Source organism: Heptranchias perlo, chromosome 5, assembly GCF_035084215.1.
Source record: "Heptranchias perlo isolate sHepPer1 chromosome 5, sHepPer1.hap1, whole genome shotgun sequence".
Classification (NCBI taxonomy): Eukaryota; Metazoa; Chordata; class Chondrichthyes; order Hexanchiformes; family Hexanchidae; genus Heptranchias; species Heptranchias perlo.
Window position 1 is genome coordinate 58331086 of NC_090329.1, and position 20332 is coordinate 58351417.

Sequence of the window (20332 nt, forward strand, 5' to 3'; positions counted from 1 at the left end):
TCCCGATACCTGTGTCCTTCCCGATGGACGCGGCAAACGGCTCAATACAACATATGAACAAGACTGCAGAGAGAGGACAGCCCTGCCTGACTCCAGATCTGATTGGAAAGCTGTCTGACTCCCACCTATTGATTAGGACTGCGCTACAGATGTCACGTAGACCAATCTGATCCAATCGCTGATTCCCTCCCCAAAACCTATTTTGGAGAGCACGTCCATCGTGTACATGTGGGATATTCTGCCAAAGGCCTTCTCCTGGTTCTGGCAGATGAGACAGGTGTTCACCCCCCTGTCCTGCACGTGGGCGATCGTATCCCTGAGCAACACAAGGCCATCAGAGATCTTCCTGCTGAGTACAGTACAGGTCTGATCCGGGTGAATCACCCGCTCCACAGCAGACTTATGCCTGTTGACGATGACCTTAGACAGAATCTTGTAGTCGACATTTAGTAAGGAATTGGGTCGTCAATTTTTGATTTCTTCCCTCTCCCCCTTTCGCTTGTAGATGATGGTGATGATGCTTTTCCTCATGGACTCTGACATGCTACCTGCCAGAAGCATACCCCTGTACTCTTCCAGTAGGTCTGAGCCTATCCAGTCCCTCAGAGCTGAGTACAACTCGACTGGAAAGCCGTCGCTTCCGGGAGTTCTACTCTTCCCGAAGGACCGGACGGCCTTTGTCAGCTTGTCCCAGGTCAGCGGCCGATCCATGTTGTCCCACTCGGTGTCCTCTAAGACTTCCGTGATAGAGGACAGGAAGGACTGGGAGGCCATGCTGTCTGTAGGCTTCACGTCATCCAGCCTGGCATAAAAGGATTTGCTGATCCTCAGTATGTCACCGAGCCATCTTCCTCCTTCAGGCTGCTGATCACAGAGGTCTCTCTCTGTTCAGCTTCCCACCAGTGGACCATGGAGTCGAAGAGGGTTTTCACGGAAGAAGAAGCGCAAGTAGTCCTTACCCTGCTCCACGGAGCGGACGCTAGACCGGAAGATGATCCTGGAGGCCTCGGAGGCGAAGAGCGAGACTTGCTGGTTCTTCACCTCTCGGAGTTCCTCCTTGACATCGACTGCCATCGACTGCAGCTGGAGCAGATCCTGCATGCTTTTCTGGAGCACGGACACTTCCCTCTGTCTCTCTCTTGCCTTCTGAACACCTTTGAGGATGAAGAACTTCTTGATGTTGGCCTTGATCGCTTCCCACCAGTGCACGGTGGAGTCAAAGAGGGTTTTCGTGGTCCTCCAGCCTGTGTAATCCCTCTTCAGTTCCTCGATGTTCTCCAGGGTCAACAATCTCACATTCAGCTTCCATATCCCTCTGCCCTCCTGGTCCTCCTGCGATTGGCAGTCGGCCAGTATGAGGCAGTGGTCAGAGAAGATCACCGGCTGGATGTCGGTGGATCCGACCTTGAGCATTGGGGACATAAATAGGAAGTCTATCCTGGTACGGATGGACCCATCTGGCCTGGACCAGGTGTATCTCTGTGGCGCTCTGCATGCAGGGTTGTTGAAGACATCGTGAAGCTTTGCGTCTTTCACTGCCTCTATCAGGAGATCAGACATGGTGTCCAGTATACCACCACATCTGCTGGATCGTCCAGCCACATCGATGATGCAGTTGAAGTCTCCAGCGAGAATGATAGGCCTGGAGGTCGCCAACAGCATTGGGAGATGCGAGAAGACTTCCAGCTGCTCGCTCCAGACGGTCAGGGCATACATATTGAGCAGTCGGAGCACAGCGTTCTTGTACAGAACGTCTGCTATGAGCAGGTGGCCCCCCACCACCTCCTTAACCCTGGTGACGGTGAATTGGCCTCCTCGCAGCAGAATCCCCAGGCCTGAGGAACGCTTATTATTGCCTCCCGACCAGATCGGCTCCCCCTCTGTCCACATGGGTGACCACTGCTGGCAGTTGCTGAGGTGCGGGATTCCACTCTCCTGCAAGAACAGCAGATCCCCCCTGACCCCGGACAGGTAGTTCAGCATCGCGGCACATCGCGTAGTTGATTTAACGCTACCCACGTTTATGGATGCAATTTTTAAATCCATTTTAAATTACAAAGGCACAAAAACATTCAGGTCTTAGTATTGCATCAGTCTGGGTTCTACGTTACTGTCCATTTGGGACCCTGGGTCCAGATTCTGCTTTTGTGTGGTGTACAGGAACTTCTGGACAGTCCTTGGGCTGAGGAAGGAGGCCCGTGCTCCATTGGGGGAGGGTCCGCGCTCGTGGGTCAACGGCGGGTTCTCATGGGGTAATGTGTCCGTGAGATCCTCGGCCAGGTCCGGCTCCTCGGCATTGCTGGTGCTTTGCTCTCTGCGACTGTTATGCTGCTCCCGGTTTCCTGGAGTTGGGGGACCTCGCTCTCTGCATTGCTACTCCCGGTTGCCCGGAGTTGATGTCCTTGTCAAACCCGCCAATCAGAGAACATTAGGTCAGATTTTGCTGAATATAAGGGCGAGGCTAACAGGGCTCACTGTTATTTCTGTGCATCTGGTACAGTAACTTCCAGCATCCACACATGCGCAGTCAAACACGGAAATCCGGAAGTTCCTCTACTAGATGCCCTGCTCCTCCGTAAGCTGCATGACAGCTGTTCTAGCCGACTGACTCACCATTAAAATGAATGCAAGCATGAAGTTCCTCTACTGCCCTGATGGAAACAAAGTAATCTTGCCAAAAAAAGGTCAAGTTTTTTTAAGTTTAAGCAAATTTTTAACAGCATGGTAAGTTGTAATGACTGCCAAACAACCTCTCTGGCACTGAAAATTTACTTTTACAATTGTGGATTCTCATTTCTTCTGATTTTAATAGGACATTTAAAAACATTTTTTACTTTTCCTTTCAGGCTGTTTTGACTCTGTCTCTTAATTCAATATTTTTTACTCTCTCTTTATTTCGCTTTCTGTATCTGATTTGACATTGAATTCACTATTCTAACTTTTCTCTATCTCCTTAAGTATCTTGTATACCTCTAAGTCCCCTCTACGATTTCTCTTTTTGAAGCTGAAGAATCCTAATTTATTTCATTGCTCCTCAAAGCTCATCCCTCTACTACCAGGAATCAGCTTTGTGACTCTCTCTGCACCATCTCTAAAGCTTGAATATCTCCCTTGTGTCTCAGCTGCCAGAACTGAACACAAATTCTAGTTGATGTACGACCAAAGACCAAACTTTTGATAACTGCTTCCTCTGACTTATATTCTACAGTCTTGGCTTTGTAGTTTAACATTCTATTGGCTTTTCTCAATGCTACTCTGCACTAGCAGGATTATTTATGTAAATTAAAAACAGTAGTGATAGGGGATAGGGCGGGGTAATGGGACTGGCTGGATTGCTCTTGCAGAGAGCCAGCATGGACTCTGGGTTGAATGGCCTCCTTCCATGCTGTAATCGTTCTATGATTTTGTGAAATAGCCGAACCCTGAGACACCCCACACAGTACTTCCCCTACACTGACATAACTTCTCTAGTGAGTACACTGACACTGACCTTCCAAAGTTTGTGGGGTCAGGGGGGAATCACCAAATTTACATATCCCAGGTGAGTGTCCATGTCTCTAGAGGCATTACTCAGACATCTACCTGCCCCAAGATGCTGGAAACCCCAGAAGAGTGTACTTTGTCTGGTGGGAGGAGGGTGCCCAAGCCTCTCTCCAAGGAAAAAAACTCAAGTGCTTTGGGGGTCTAGGCCATATCCCAGGTGTGAATCTCCAAGTTGGACCCCCGCTCCCCCATTTGATGGGGCTTTATGCCTGATTCCAGTCGGTGTACTTGCCAGACCAGGGAAGCAAGAAATACTAGCCTGAGATTCCCCGCCTCAGCTATGCATTCACCTGTTTCAATTGCCTTGTTCAACAATCTCCCCCAATCTATTTGCTTTCAATGTTTCCACATTTGATTGCATTTTACAAAAAGCCTATACAGATTGAATTGTATTTCAATCTATTTGTACATACTTATTCAAGTTGCCACCTGATGCTAAGATTGCCATCTACAAGTCCAGGATGCATAGGATCTTCTGGGAGGGTTGCTCCGACTGCTTACCTCTCCTCTTCGGCTTTGTGCATGCCTGGGTGACCTTGGAGAGGGAGCACGTGGCAACCACAGGTATGCTTAAAATAGCTGGCGTGCTTAAGATGTTGTAAGCGATGACTGTAAGTGACAATAATGGAAAATGTTTTGTTCTATTTAAATGATTGCCCAGTTTAAACATGTCTGGTTTAAGTGGTGGGGACTGTAATCTAATTAACAGGTAGGTTCAAATTCTAAATGAATATATGTTACTAAATCAAAAGTGAAATACTGCAAATGCTGGAAATCTCAAATAACTTTCTGAACTTCTCCAGCATTTTATGTTTTTATTTCCGATTTCCAGCATCCGCAGTATTTTGATTTGATTTAGTGTTTAATTCACGGCCACATTTCTTCCAGGAATGCCTACCTTGAAGAAGTTCTGCTCTTCTCTCAGACAGGATTTCCCTTTGTCTCTTTTACCTTGTTCACCTTCATTGCTTTCTGCTTCCCTTCTCGTGTTTGATCAGGTTTCTTCTAAAACTCGCTTTCACAGTCACATCTCTTTCCTCAGCAACTGTCTCCGGCTCCGACTTACTCCATGTGGTTTCTAACTTAAATTCCACCCTCATGTTTCAGATCCACCCGTGATTACAGGTATCTCCATGATATTCAGCATTCCTTGAACCATTGCTCTCGCCACTTCCTGAGATCCACGCTCAACTGCATGCGCCATCGAGTGCACACTCTCGACCTCTCTCTCCAGCAGCACCGACTCACTATCAGAGTTGTCCTGGTCCACAGTTCCATTTCATCCTTTGCCTCATCTGGCGCTTTAACAAAAAACTATTTTTCTTTCGTTCAATTATCAAAGGCCGCAAGCTTCAACAACTCTTAGATACCAACACCCCTCCTGATCCTTCTTCCCCTTCACTTTCCTCTGACCCCATCCCACCCTCCAATCTCACCCTTTGTCGTGTTTTCACTATCCCCTCTGACCTTCCCCTCTCAGACCCCGAACGATCTGTCCTCAGCAAAGGCCTCAGCTTCATCCGCTTACGCCCCCACCTCAATGAATTTCGAGCTCGACACGATGCTGAGCTCTTCTTCCATATGACTTGCTGAGCTTCTCCAGCATTTACTGTGAATATATGTTACTTTTGTTTGCGCCATTGTACCAGTAGTGCCCTCAGGGAGGGCACCTGTAGAATGTATTTATTTTTGTTGGGGATACTGGGTCTAACCCTATTGACCTTGTAAAAGAGTTTCAAGTTGCCTAATGAATTTTGGACTTTTAAAGCAGCTGGAAAAAATCTCATGATTCTTATCTACTATTTAGGCTGAGTTGAAACTAGTTAAAGCTGCTTTTATACCAGCTTGTTGTGCTAGTGCCACTAGCTCCTGACTCGTGGATCTTGCACAGCCGCCGGCATCAACAAAGTGAACTTCCTGGATTTGCTAAACTCAGATTAAAATGGATCTTCCAAACCACCAGTCTTAGTGAATTTGGCAAATTTACTTTGGGTGCTGCCACTGGCTGCTCAAGACTCACCCATCAGGAGCTGCTGGCAAATAGAATGGGGGATAAAAACAGAAAATTCTGGAAATACTCAGCAAGTCAGGCAGCATCTGTGGAGAAAGAAACAGAGTTAACGTTTGAGGTCGACCTGAAACGTTAATTCTGTTTCTTTCTCCACAGATGCTGCCTGACTTACTGAGTATTTCCAGCATCCACATTTTGCTTTTGAATAGAATGGGGGAGGTTGTTCAACAAGGCCTCAAGTATATCAGTAGGAGTCGCTGGAGAGTGAGGTTGCTTCCATCCGTAGCTGGTGAGGTGAGGCATCCTAATCTCCAGGGCCCAGCTTTTCAAAATAGGAAGCACGACAGATTGTTGCAGTCACTGGGGGATTTGCATAGGAGCTTTCATCATGTTGCAGCAAGTGTGCAGGATTGCTCAACCCTCATGTGCGAGGTTCTCAAGAATGGCAGAGAAAGAATGCAGGAAACCTTGGAATGAATTCCAATGTCTTCTGCACCACATCACATCAGAGGCCATTAAGATAGCTCAGAATGTTGTTATATAGTCCTTGGGCTGCAGTGTCCTCATTGGACAGAGTAACTGATGAGCTTGACCAGATGAGGTGAGAGATGGTTACAGGCTTCTGAGATATTATTGCTGCTATTGGGTCACCCGCAGACCAGTATGCACAGGGAAATGGAGGCCAGGGTCAGAGGGTGGCCAGAGATTGCTCTATCACCAAATGGCAACACACCCACAACAGTCCAACCTCCCTCGAATGATTGCACAGGAGCCTTAAAGCAGGCCAAGTAGGGCTGCACAGGCACCAGGGAAGGAGGGGTGGGGGACAGGGCGGGCACCTTCACAGAGATTGAAAGTCACCTTGATCCCAGAAACCTCTGTGACACTTGGTTGCCAGCTAACTTGGTGGCTCCTGCCACAGGGATGGCACTGAGAGGAAATACCAGATTATGGTAGTTTCAGGCACACGTGTTTTTGTTGAATAAATAATTTTGCCACATTATATGCCTGTGCAGTTATAGGATAATGGCAGAAGAGATTCCTGTTAATCATCTGCCTACTTACAAGCCAGAAATAACAGCATCACCAATGGGACCTCCATTTTGGAAGAGGATAGTGGGATTATGGAGCTGCACTTGCACTTTTGCACACTTGCACTTGCAAGCTCCTGCTCCTGATTTATCACAACCCCCCCCCAACCTTCATGCTTTCTGAACTTGGGCCAATCTATGCTGGGGCAGACCACCTTTATATAAATATGGGGACCTCAGAAAACCATGGTGGAGCACATCATCCTCCCCTGTTGTCCAGCAACGTGGGACTGTCTTTGTGTGGTTCCACTCGTACCTGTCCAAATATAGCCAGTGCATCTACAGCAATGGCTTCTCTTGCTGGTCCTCAGAGACCCCTTAAGCTTCATCCTTAGCTCCCTCCTCTTCCTCATCTACATGCTGTCCCACTCACCCATCACCCACAGCATTCCTGACCTACATTGGCTCCCAGAGCCCCAATGCATTAAATTTAAAATCCTCAATCTCATTTTCAATTCTCTTCATAGCCTTACCCCATCCTCACTCTACAACCTCCTTCAACCTTGTATCCCTTCCCATACCCTTTGGTCCTCCAACCTTGAATCCCCCCACCCTTCATCCCACCTTCAGCCACTATGCCGTACCCTCTGTAACTCCTTCTCTAAACCCCTCGTCTTTCCTCTCTTCTTCCTACTGCCTTGCAACCTATCTTTTTGCCAATTTGTTGGTACCCCCTCCTAATTTCTGCTTTAATGGCTCAGCAGCCATCTCCTTGTTTACTCCTATTTATTTCTGCCCCCATCTGTAAAGCACCTTGGGATATTTTCTACACTTAAGGTGCTATATAAATGCGACCTGTTGTTGTTAATCAGCCTGACAATCCACCAACAGTGCCCAATCTGAAATGGAGGGAATGGCAGCCCCATAAATGACACAAAGGCAGATGGAAAACTAATTGATAACAGCAAAATAAAATAATTTCTATAAATTCTATAAATATAGCTGCTGGGCTCTAAGTTTAACTCCAACTTTTCGGCAGCATCTAGCAATCTTGAACACCTATTTTATACGGGTGCAATAAGGTGGAAATAGTGGAAAATGTGACGTCTGGTGTCAACATGTAATTACCGTCTCATTTGCATGAAGCCACCCAAGAAGGCGGCTCACCACCACCTTCTCGAGGGCAATTAGGGATGGGCAATAAATGCCGGCCTCACCAGCGACGTCCGCATCCCATGAACGAATTTTTTAAAATGAGTGGGTGCTTCGCCTATCCAAAGGAAATAAGATTGGAGAATGGGTTAGACGCTAAAGTGGGTGAAGTTCTAACGGAATGGAATTCCCGTCCATTTACATCTACAAACATCCAATTTATGCTTCATTGGCCAGCTGGGAGTGGAAAATGAAGACAAGGATATGCACATGAAGAAAAATAGAAAATGCTAGAAATACACAACAGATCAAAAAGTATCTGAAAAGAGGCAGGTTAATTTTTCAGTTAGAAACCCTGAGCTTCTGCTCCCGGCGCAGAGCCACATTAGAGGGACTATGGATTAAAGAATTGCACATAGGGGTCAGCATAGCTGATTTACAGCGCTCCCAATTTTCCAGTGATTAATTTGAATCACTTCACAGAACTTTCCCTCCTTAATCAGAACTCAATTTGGTTTGGATGAAGGGTGTCTAACTGAAATGTTAACCTATTTTTTTCCTTTCCAATGCTGATGGATTTTCTGCATTTTCCAATATTTTCTGTTTTTACTCAGACTTTCACATCTGCAGTTTTTGTTCTTTTTATCTGAAATGCATACAGAGAAATTTTTTTGTTCAATAATAATGACTTGGTTATGATATTCCACAAATCGTGATCTCAATGCTACACTTCTGCACAGTGGAGTATTAATTTGTTTAAATAAAATGGAGCCCCTTTTTGCATTGTTGGTGCTTGGGTCCATTAAAAATTGTGATTCAATCAGAATTTCTACATCCAATCCATGTGCACAGTACTCCTTAACATGAGTTACAAAGCCCCAGCTGAGAGCTACAAATAGAAAGTATTCAGCTCATCAAATTGCAGCCAGCAGATTCAACGATCTGAAAAGCAGCTGATCTACCAGCTAGCATTTTGCCAGATATGAAGCAATATGATTTTTTTTTCACACAATGCGCTTTTACCCAATATAGGCAATGAGTCTACTTGCATTAAATTATCATATTGCATATTCTGAATGGTTAATTAGGAAGCATTTGGAATTGCAACATTTTTGTATAAAATTGTCAAAGCTTAAGACACATTAGTGGATACGGGACTCAGAGGATAATAGAGCATTACATGTGGTGGAATATTGAAGTAGTATAAGAAATTACAGATAAGAGTAAAGAGGGGCCATGTTGTAGGTTTTTAATTTGTATATGAAATGGTACTTGAGAACCTACGTAGGAGAAGAAAGAAGAAACTGGAGATAATTATTATTATACTAACACAAACTATATTTGACATCACTACATAGTTGTTAAACATAAGAATTATAAAAATGAACACAGAGGGACCAAATTACCTCTCAGGTTACATCCAGGAACCGGCATAACGTAGATGGGTGGTGGTATATGGCATATAATATGCCTGCAGGTGTATTAGTGTGAAGTGTGAAGTGATACATTTTGGTAGGAAGAACGAGGAGAAGCTAAATGGTACAATTTTAAAGGGCGTGCAGGAACAGAGAGACCTGGGGGAGTATGTACACAAATCTTTGAAGGTGGCAAGGCAAGTTGAGAAGGCCGTTAAAAAAGCATACGGAATCCTGGGTTTTATTAATAGAGGCATAGAGTACAAAAGCAAGGAAGTTATGCTAAACCTTTATAAAACACAGCTGGAGTATTGTGTTCAATTCTGGGCTCCGCACTTCAGGAAGGATGTCCAGGCCTTAGAGAGGGTGCAGAAGAGATTTATTAGAATGGTACCAGGAATAAGGGACTTCAGTTATGTGGAGACACTGGGGAAGCTGTGGTTGTTCTCCTTAGAGCAGAGATTGTTACGGGGAGATTTGATGGAAGTGTTCAAAATCATAAACAGTTTTGATAGAGTAAATAAGGAAAAACAGTTTCCAGTGGTAGAAGGGTCGGTAACCAGAGGACATAGATTTAAGGTGATTGGCAAAAGAATCAGAGGCAACATGAAGAAACATGTTTTTACGCAGTGAGTTGTTATGATCTGGAATGCACTGCCTGAAAGGGTGGTGGAAACAAATTCAATGGTAACTTTCAAAAGGGAATTGGATAAATAAATACTTGAAGGGACAAACATTTACAGGGCTATGGGGAAAGAGCAGGTGAGTGGGACTAATTGGTTAGCTCTTTCAAAGAGCTGGCACAGGCATGATGTACCATTCTATGATACTATGATTATAGTGAACGCCAAATGATGGAAATAAAACTGGTCCTGCACCAAACCATCCAACTTTGGGCTCCGCTCCACTCATAGCATGCACCTATCTGTATAAAATATGAAATTGGTAGCTCTTGGGCTTTGGCCTGCTCAAGCAAACTTTTTCAAGGGAAATTATTTCCTTGAAAGGATTTTGTATTTTTTTAACTTTTCATGTCTATTATTGCACGCTTTAGTTGGTTTTGCAAGGTAGCCCACCAGTTAAGTACTTTGTTTTCTTGTCTTGCAAATGGTTTTCTTCATTATTCTTGGTTGCTGCTGACATTTACACTGCAGTGTATGAAGTGGGGAGGATAAATATTCCTTTGGGGGTTCTATGCGTCATTTCTGCTGTGCCATTTAGATGAGGAGAAGGTGCTCATGAAAGTCCAACAAATACAGATGCAACAACATTTGGTCTGCACCTATCACTAGCCTGGTCCTTGTATTTATAGATCTATCCAGAACTGCTTGGATATGTCAGAGGACATGTGTCTTCACTGCTTCCATGTCACAAGAAAGGCTACCATAGAATTGTACCATCTACTTCAAGGCAACCTATTCCAGACAATGTCTGGAATAGGGACAGGTGTTCCTGTAAAAGGGAAGATTACCACAGCATGATGCTTCCATGCCATCATATTTTTCTAATCCACTACAGGGAACATCTGCCACATCAGGCAGTCAGCAGTGCACCCCAGTATCAAAAGGGTAACAAATGCCGTGTTTGAATGGGGCAACACCTTCATCACTTTTCCTGTGGAAAGGAACTGGGCAGGAGTTTCACTGTGAAGCGGAGTTCCCTCAAGGGCAGGGCAGTGTAGGTGGCATCCTTGTGTGCAGTAGAGCTCTGCACCTCAAACCTGTGGCCTCCATGAACAGAAAGGTTTTCCATTCAATTACTGTTCAGGTGGTACCTGACCACAGAAACATCAATGTACATGTCAATGACCATTACCCAGAAACCAGCTCTGATTCCTTCATTGTGCGGCACTCCAAGGTGCTGATGTTATTTGAAGGAGAAGAAACACTGGATGGATGGCTCTTCAGCGATCAGGGCTAGCCTTTGCATTCATGGCTGCTGACCCCATTGAGAAACCACCTGACAGAAAAAGACCACCTCAGTCTGGGCACCTCAGCATCTGTTTGATGTTCCTTGGCTGCCACCTCCACCTTCAAGAAAAGTCTGCCCTGCAGTTTTTGCACAAGGTAAGTGTGTGTGCAAAATCCCATTTTTGATATTATCAGAGATTGTGGCTATACTCTTACCAATATTCAAAGTTTAGTCTCTGAAAAGCATCAAAGTCCACCACATTAGCACATCAGCATACCATATAACTAAGTATCTTACAGTAAAAAAAAGTTTAATATGAGCATATAAAAACATTGGATGGCAGGTAAAGAGAGTAAAAATTATCTGAAAGAAAAATCTGAGTAGAGCTATAAGAAACATTTGGTTAAGCATAGCCATGTCAGGAGACAAGGAGCCATGCCAAAACTGGAACTGCTTTGAGCACTTGTTGCTATCATAGCCTAAATGCTAAAATCTAATCTATCTTGTTCCTGTGTTTGCAATTCTTAGCATTGTGAATCACACAGTGCTCTGTGTGTATTTTGAAGGAAGAGTTCTAGCTTGTGAAAGAACATCCTAGAATATTGGGTTCCATTGGATTAATGAAGTGTCATGGGATTTTTGATTTTGTTCTCCAGATTACTGTAGGAGATTATGGCTCCTATTCTTCATAGATGCATATTCTATAATATCACTATGTGGCGATGCCGGTGATGGACTGGGGTGGACAAATGTAAGGAATCTTACAACACCAGGTTATAGTCCAACAATTTTATTTGAAAATCACAAGCTTTCGGAGATTATCTCCTTCGTCAGGTGAGTGAGTGAATGAGAGGTTCTCAAATCACATATCTCATTAATCGCATTAAGATATGCGATTTGAGAACCTCTCATTCACTCACTCACCTGACGAAGGAGATAATCTCCGAAAGCTTGTGATTTTCAAATAAAATTGTTGGACTATAACCTGGTGTTGTAAGATTCCTTACTATAATATCACCACAGAACGGGTGTAGGAGAGTAGGCGTGGAGGACTGTATATTGCTTACAGCTGGATAGACTGATTTCACTTGAAATGTTTCTGTTACAGGTTAAGTTCTAATTTGTTCTGTATATATCTTGAATTTTTCAATAAATTTGTTTCTTAATATTTGTGTGTTTTATCCATCTATCTACCTATCTATCTATATGAGATATCTCACAGAACCACAGATCATCCTCATAGACCTGTCTGCTAAAGTGAATCCTGTAAATTAACTGATTATTTTACATATTTTCCATAAATAGTTTATAGTTATTTTACAGTTTAAAATATTTTATGCAGATTTAATGTCACCAAAGGGCAAACGTTATACAGGGCTGTAATGTCACATTACTTGTGTTGACATTCCAAATACAGACGTCAATTTCTTAGCATTAGAACATACAATGTGACCAAAATCTATAGCCCCCAAGATATACCTATTCTGACTTCTGCAGCCTAGCTCCAAATCTACATGTCAGTAAGTCAGTAATTCAGTAACTCAGCCGTTGCAATTCACACAATTCATAGACACATTATTAAATCAGGTGATTTAGGATCTTGGTTGGATTCAGTTCTCTTTATGATGTTCATCATTTCAGTTTTATAAAATACTTCATTTTCGAAACAAACGTGATTCTGCAAAACAAACATATTTACAGGTACAAATCTTTCTGATACAAGCAATTTAAAATCCTAAAGTTTTTAGGAAAACTCCTTTAGGACGATTGGACTCTTAAGAAATATTAATAACCTTGCTGAATTTTTAATATCTTCTGGAATATAATTTTCTGGAAAAGGCTGTTTTTAAACAATAATGAGGGTTATAGACAAATTTCGCGGTTTTTAGTTCTATCCCTTTTTGCCTGGTCTCATTCACCTGAGGAAGGAGGAAGCCTCCGAAAGCTTGTGATTTTCAAATAAAATTGTTGGACTATAACTTGGTGTTGTCAAATTGTTTACAATTGCTTTCAAACAGCTTGTGCGCTGACGTGTTAATGGCTTCCTTGTGGTGTAGATTTCTTAACAAGTACTTTTTCACTACCAAGTGTCCTCTTTACCATCATAAAATACCACTTTAAAAATGTTGATCACTTTCAACGATCTTTAGATCATCAAAGACTGCAACATTGTAATTCTGGAATCCTGCGGATAAGCACACTTTATAACATCGGCCTGCGGAAAAGACGTTTTCTTTTATGATTTGCAGAAGGTATGTAAAATTATCCTTTGCATGTAACTAGTAAACTCAAACATGACATTAGAATTTTCCTTTCTCGACAAGTCGGTTCATCCATAATACACCTCATATTTGTGCTCTAATAGATTTACAGCTTCGCTCTCCTATCTCCCAAAATTAAGCTTTCAGCAATTATTCTTTCAGATATAACGGTTGAAATCTGAAATGATTTGTGACATTTGTAAGTGTTTTGGGCGGGGCGGGGACAAGCTATCCAAACGGCTATAATAGAAAAAGTCTAATCCTCACGTAATTGATAGCAAACAAATTATTTAACCGTATGGGTTCGGAGCTGTAGTAACAAAGGTATTTTATTCTTCAAATATCCTTTGATCATTTCCTAGATGAAAATTTAAACTTCGTGCAGTGCTTGCATTCTGAAAGATTTTTTTAATGTTGAATATTAAATGTATCAATGTTGTTTCTTAATATTCTTACATTGTATTTATGTACAATACGGGGATAACATTCACCAGATCTCATTAAATCATAATGCCAGATATAGATAAAATAGCCACTGATTTGTCCCAGCCCTGATACGGCTGGTTTCACGCAACAACATAAGTCTATTTCACAGTTGGAGCGCAGCGTCCTTTCCCTTGAGTTCGTTATAAGTCTATATTAAGTGTATATATTTCCACTTCTGAATCACGCCAATTAGACAAATCTGACTGAATTGATGTCCCAGGCTGATTAGACGATCAGGGGAAACAGGGTGAAATGCGGCAGACGCTCTTTTGCCCGACACTGAAGTGATGTTTAGCAGAGTCCACGGAGTCCAATAATATCCTTGAATTTCATCAGAGGACAGAAATCCAGGTGATGACCAAGGTATACGTGATACAATTTGCATTACAGTCGAGGGCATATTCTGGCCTTTGAGACCTAGAAAGTATCTCTGCAGCTCTAATATACATAGCATGTTAACTACAATTCACGTGAGTGTTTAGGGCAATTTACCGCAACTAAAAATTAAACTGAATAAATCAATAATCACTGTCCCAAATGCTGGATAATGTTTCCATTAACCAGTGTTGCAGTATTCGTGGAGCGTTACAATATAGCTTTTTGCCCATAGTTAGGTGCGCAGTGTTGAGCTGTTAAAACAATTTTTTTTATCTTATCCGATATTCTAAACTCAGTACACTGAATGACGGTTACCGGTCGCTCGTCAGTCTCTTTGATAAACCATAAATGAATTCAAGTGTGGCAAATATGATGGCGGATTCACTAAATATAAAATACTTTCTAAAATCATAGGCCAGTGCTAACCGTTGCCTGTGTAGAAACTGCCCATATTCATGAATTATTCTTAGAACACATCACTGCGACAGCTAGAGATAATGGGGAATACTTTCTTGTGCATGTCAAGTTTAAGAAAAAAATCGTTGATCAAACTTATAACATAATGGTAGTAGTAAAACATTGGTTCTTTAACTTTGCGCACTGAGGAAAATAAAAGTCAGCATATTTATTGTTGAGATGCTGTCCTATGATTTAATTCATGTTAATTATGTTTGTTTCAAAATCGTGTGCAATCGTGTTCTGTATATCCTGCTATTCTTCTATCGCATGCAACTGAAATTGTGATCAACATTTTCAACGCTCCATTTAACAGGGAGTAGATAACTTGTTTTGAATGGATTCTAAGTGCCGAATATCTTGAAAGTGACGAGGTATTTGTGCGGTTTCTACGTTTGAAAATTGAATATTTCAATCAAAAGTTATCAAATATTCAAATAAACCACATTAACAGGATTAATATACGAAAATAAACCGTTAGTTGGCAATTTAAATAAATAAACTCATGGACGGTGAACGTGTAACAAATTTCTAATGTCCTTCTTATAAAATATCATCAATCATTAGTATTGCCTTTTGCATTATCTGCTGAATGATCAGTTCCCCGAGCTATTAATCACAGATTGTCTGAAATGAAACCAGGCGTGAAAATGAATTTCTTCACACAAACTGCTCTCGCAGGAATCTGTTCTGAGAGTACATTTTAGCTCAATTACAATGGACACATTGAAACCCAGCTGGAAAAAAAGGGCAAATTCTACATTTGTTTCGGAGCCTTTGAACAACAGATCATGACACCGTAAATGGTACATGTAAAGTGTGTGCACAGGTTAGATTAAAGCAACTGACCAAGTTTTTTTATTAGTACATTATTGTACCTTAATTATATCAAAGATAAAGGCTAATATCAAATGATATGCATATCAAATTATGGCCCACAATCTACTGTAAATACTAATCATTTAAAAACTCAGCAGCTAGTGCGTTCTCCGCTTGCGCACTATTCTAGACTGCAGGGTGTGATAGCGCTTCCAGGAAAATACATCAACTGGTTCCAAAATCTCCCAGCATCTTCCCTTTCAACTATATTTAATCCAACAAAATCAATCGTGGACAAAGCAAGGGAACGAGAATTTAGATGTACCTCCTGCAAACCTTCAGGACTGCAGTGCTTCAGTGAATCGTCCTCATCGTCTTACTTTCAACCCAACAATTCTAATTATTCTATCACATTATCTGTATAGCGTTACATATGTGCTAAATATTTACCCAATTTTACTGAATAACGAGCTAATCAAATACCTACTCAGCCAACCGTAATAGCATCACCTCAACGTAATGCCAGCTCATTTAACATAAATCTATGCAAAATGCAAAAATTGTACTATTTTGTGAGATAACTGATAACATGTAAAACACCTTCCACGTCCTTGCACTCAGTTGCTATAGTTAAATAGTCTGCAGAGTGCAATTTGCTTTCAATTAATTCATTTAGTATTAACTGTATAACCTTTAGCAATGCAAGCGCATTTCAAGATATATATTATAACGTAACAATGACAACCTGTTATGATTTTTTTTTTTACCTTTTCAGTCGTAGAGTGTACATCCTTGCCTTATTTTCAGTTATCAGATTAGCTTTCTCTGAATCCACAAACTGATGCATATTTCCAACTGCTACAGTGGAGCACAGTGGAACTTGGAAAGCACTAACCGGATATCCTTCTGACTAAATGAAATCACTTTGGTGAAGATTCTCTGTGTTTAAAAGTCATCTCAAATCATAAGGTATTTCACTGAGAAGAGCTGTGAAATACAGCGTTTATTCTGGTGCGGTTCCGACCCCGTAAAGTTTCTGTTGCTGGGCTGAAGCTCCTTTGACCGCGGGGCTCCTTCCCGCTGTGCTATATGTTAATAGGCGAGCGAGTCGTGTGCAAAGGGCAATCGGAGCTGCTTTGACTTAAAGGAGCTCTCCGACTGCACACTGTGCGACGTGTGCCGACACTATTGTCACATCTTTCAGAACATAAGGCTGCTGAGGCGCATAGCTTTCTTCCCCGAAGACTCCGGCAACAGCACCTGCGATCTACTGCTTTCTGAATACCTATTAGCGAATCGATTCCCGTAATATGTTTAGGTTTTATGAGTAATATTCCCAGCTCCCGATAGTATTTGTACACTAGAATGTTCACTTTCATCGCATTTCTACAGCTCAGCTGTAAATCTGTTAAATGCCGCTTGCGTTACTGAGTAACAACAGGTATCAGAACATTTAGTTATATGTAGGAAATCGGATTCAGGAACGTAGATTCAAACCAGCTTTGAACATTATTTCCTTTGCAATGTGAACTTATCAGGCGCCTCTTTACATCAATAGAGGGGGATCAGGCTGTCGAAAATCTAATTTAGAGTATATAGGAAGAGTCAGTTGTTATAACCAGGCTGGCCATAGTCTCCCTGAGACTTCTGACAATCTCTGCAGTAATCTTTCCATTGTCACTCTTCCATTCAGGTTTTCCTGTGCTCAGTTTCATCATCTCAGCTTTGGGTCTTCACATGATCTTTCCCCAGCTGGCACCCACTCCATCATCTTCTGAGGACAATGATCTGTAGCCATGCAGCATACAGCTTCTGCGCATTGCAGTCTTCTCACATAACTCTGTTACTTAACACTCTTCAATTTTTTAGCATTGGTCATAATGTCCCACCTTGCTGGTAGGAAACATTCTTCTTTCCCAGTGCTTTTCCCAAGACTTCAATCTTCTGTTTCCAAGCCTTCATCAAGGTCCACCTGCCAGTATCATACAGAAGTGTCAACTGGACACTGGCCTCACAAACCATCTTTTTCACACCCAAACTATGATTCTCTTCCTCCAGAATGGTTCGGATAGACAGACAAAAAAATGCTTCCAACTAAAGCAATATGTCTCTTTTTCAGATCTCCCATTGTGGAGTGCACAACTTGCCAAGCACAAACACATCCTCCTCCTTACCACGTTCCAGTGGGTTTACACATCTGCATCGTAGGATGGACTGCAAGGACAGGAATGGCCAGCTCCCTCGGTGCGGATGCTTCAAACTGCATGAAATAGGAATAGATAGTTTTACATGACTACTGAGCAAACTTGTCATAAAGGATACTAAAACCACTCTGCAAATAATTGATTTTTGTACGGAGGTGTTATTTACACTGCTCAGACAGGTATCGTACTGTACAATGCAGAATAAAACACAACAGAGTGTAACACAGTGAGTGAAGCCTATTCAAAAATCTATGTATATGAAAGAGTTGCATACCACACACTCCCTTGTACATATTAACCTTATTTTCAGTGCCACAATTTTTCGGTCATGCTTTACATGTCAACATTTATAATACGTTAACATTTGTGTCACACCTGTCGTTGATAATCCATATGTCAACACTTGGTTATTTTCTTTAATATAAAGCCTTGAACGTCACAGGACAGTAGACCACACTGATGCGCCTTCTATGATTGCCTGCCATTTTGTTTTTTAACCCAATTTCAGCTTCCTGCATCAAATGTTTGAGTTTAGCCTGGTCCCCAGTCCAATTCTGGGGGCAAACAAGACCTAAACCTTATCTGCCCGTTTGCTTTGCAGCAGCCCAATCTTGGTCCTTGGGTTGCAGTCTAACTACAACCTACCTGCTCAGTTTCCTTTCCTTGGTAATAGTGGTCAGGACTCAAGCCTTGAACTTAGCCGTAACCACCCGGCCCGTTTGCAACCACCCTATTGGGATTTTGGGCCCTTCCCCACCATGGTTTCATATCCTTTGTAGTAGTAGTCAGACTTCAAGCCTACTACCTTTCACCTCATGCTACCATGCCAGGGGCAGACCTGGGCAACACCACCACCCCCCCCCCCACAACCCTCTCAGTGGTATTACAAAGCCAAAGTTTCCAACAGCATGGGGTAGGCAGGCACCACAGATGCACCTGAGTGGCTCTTGTGCCCATCTGTTCCAAGCTACATGAAAGGCGCTATATAAATGCAAGTTCTTTCTTTCTTTCCCACTAACCCTGCAAACTCCAGTGGGACATTGCAGGAGGGCAGAGTCAGGTGCAATTTCAAATTAATCAGCAAGATCACATCCTGAGACCTCCAAACACTCGGAGATTACACTGGCATTGGACACAGGTTGCTCAGGATGGGAAATTTACCCACATTCTACTGCAGCATATATGGAACAGGAGTTTGCTCATCACTGTACAACAGCAAATTTACTGAAGCATACATGTATCATATGACTGGCACAAGGTAAAAGATATTACGTGCCTTACTGATATCTGATAGGTATTGTATTTGCATATTGTTAATTGAGCACTAGCGGGCCCCTGATAGGAGTAAGCATATTATAGCAATACACTGTTCTCATATAATACTAATTATATAAAACTTAAGACTTTGCAAAACTTGCTTAAGATGTAGGTAACTTTATTTTTCTTTGTTCTCAGTTATTTGCACTATTAAATAACATTTTTTTTGTTCTAAATCTTATTATAAATGTAGTTGTTAATTCTTCTCTCTTTTCCCAAAACCTTCCTTCTCTTTATAAAATAATTATAAATTATATTTTTTAGTTTCCCCTTACTTCCCACAGTGGCTTTGTAATTCAGCATCTAAGTGCCTCATAAAAATGTTGCATGGAATCCATACATTTGTTGTACTAAGACATGAGAGTTAAAGTCCTTGGTCAACTATATGATTCACCTGTGTACATAAGCACCTTGAAGATATTGATAAAAGTAAAGGAAACTATTACTGGATCAGGTAGTAAGAAGTGGAAATGAAATATATTAAAATGTTTGTGTCAAAGATGCAAGGTGACTATGTAGTTTAAGGTCACCATTAATGTTCTAGGTCCTTTTCTGTTAACTGATAATATTATTAATTCTCAGGATGTGGGCGTTGCTGGCAAGGCCGGAATTTACAGCCCATCCCTAGTTACCCTGAGAAGGTGGTGGTGGGCCTTTTTAAGCCAGTCCATGTGGTGAAGATGCTCCCACAATGCTGTTTGTAGTGGTTTGATACAACTAAGTAGTTTTCTAGGCCATTTCAGAGGGCAGTTAAGAGTCAACTGACATTGGTGTGGAACTGGAATCACATATAATCCAGTAGGTTTCCTATTAGTGAGTAAGTTGGATTTTTATGAAAATCTGACATCTTCATGGTAACTTTTATTGATACCAGCTCTTTATTTCCAGATTTTTAAAACTGAATTCAAATTCTCAAACTGCCATGGTGGGATTTTAACTCACGTTCTCTGGATTATTAAACCAGGCCTCTGGATTACTAGTTCACTAACATAACCACTATACTACCATCCTCCTCATAAAGGACATATGTACATGTTGGTAGTTGGGAACTATTTCACCAAATGGTTTCAATCATTTCCTGTTCAGTGATAAATACAAAAGTAGCTATGTTAGTGAAAGAATTAATTTGTGCATCTAAGATATTTTACAAGCATCATCTCCTACCAGGGATGTCAGATGGTTACAAAAGTTTTGAAAGGAGCCAAGAAAGGATAAGGGATTAGAGACCTGGGAAAGATGTGATCCTCAAAAATCTAATAGACTGCACTACCTCTCAGCTACAAGAACGAGGAATTTAAAAGGAGAGTAGAAAAAGGCAATTAAATGGACAAGATAAGACTGCAGTGTT

At 41.9% G+C, this 20332-nt stretch overlaps 1 protein-coding gene across 1 annotated transcript in view; it reads right to left on the reverse strand.

Annotated features, from left to right (window-relative positions):
• Positions 1-16362, reverse strand: part of slc30a2 (solute carrier family 30 member 2) — a 69201-nt gene extending 52839 nt beyond the window's left edge. The window contains exon 1 of the mRNA XM_067983775.1: positions 16231-16362. Coding sequence (XP_067839876.1) covers positions 16231-16310 — 80 coding nt within the window. The 5' untranslated portion in view covers positions 16311-16362. The remainder of the gene's footprint in view (positions 1-16230) is intronic.
• Between the last annotated feature and the right edge of the window lie 3970 nt (positions 16363-20332).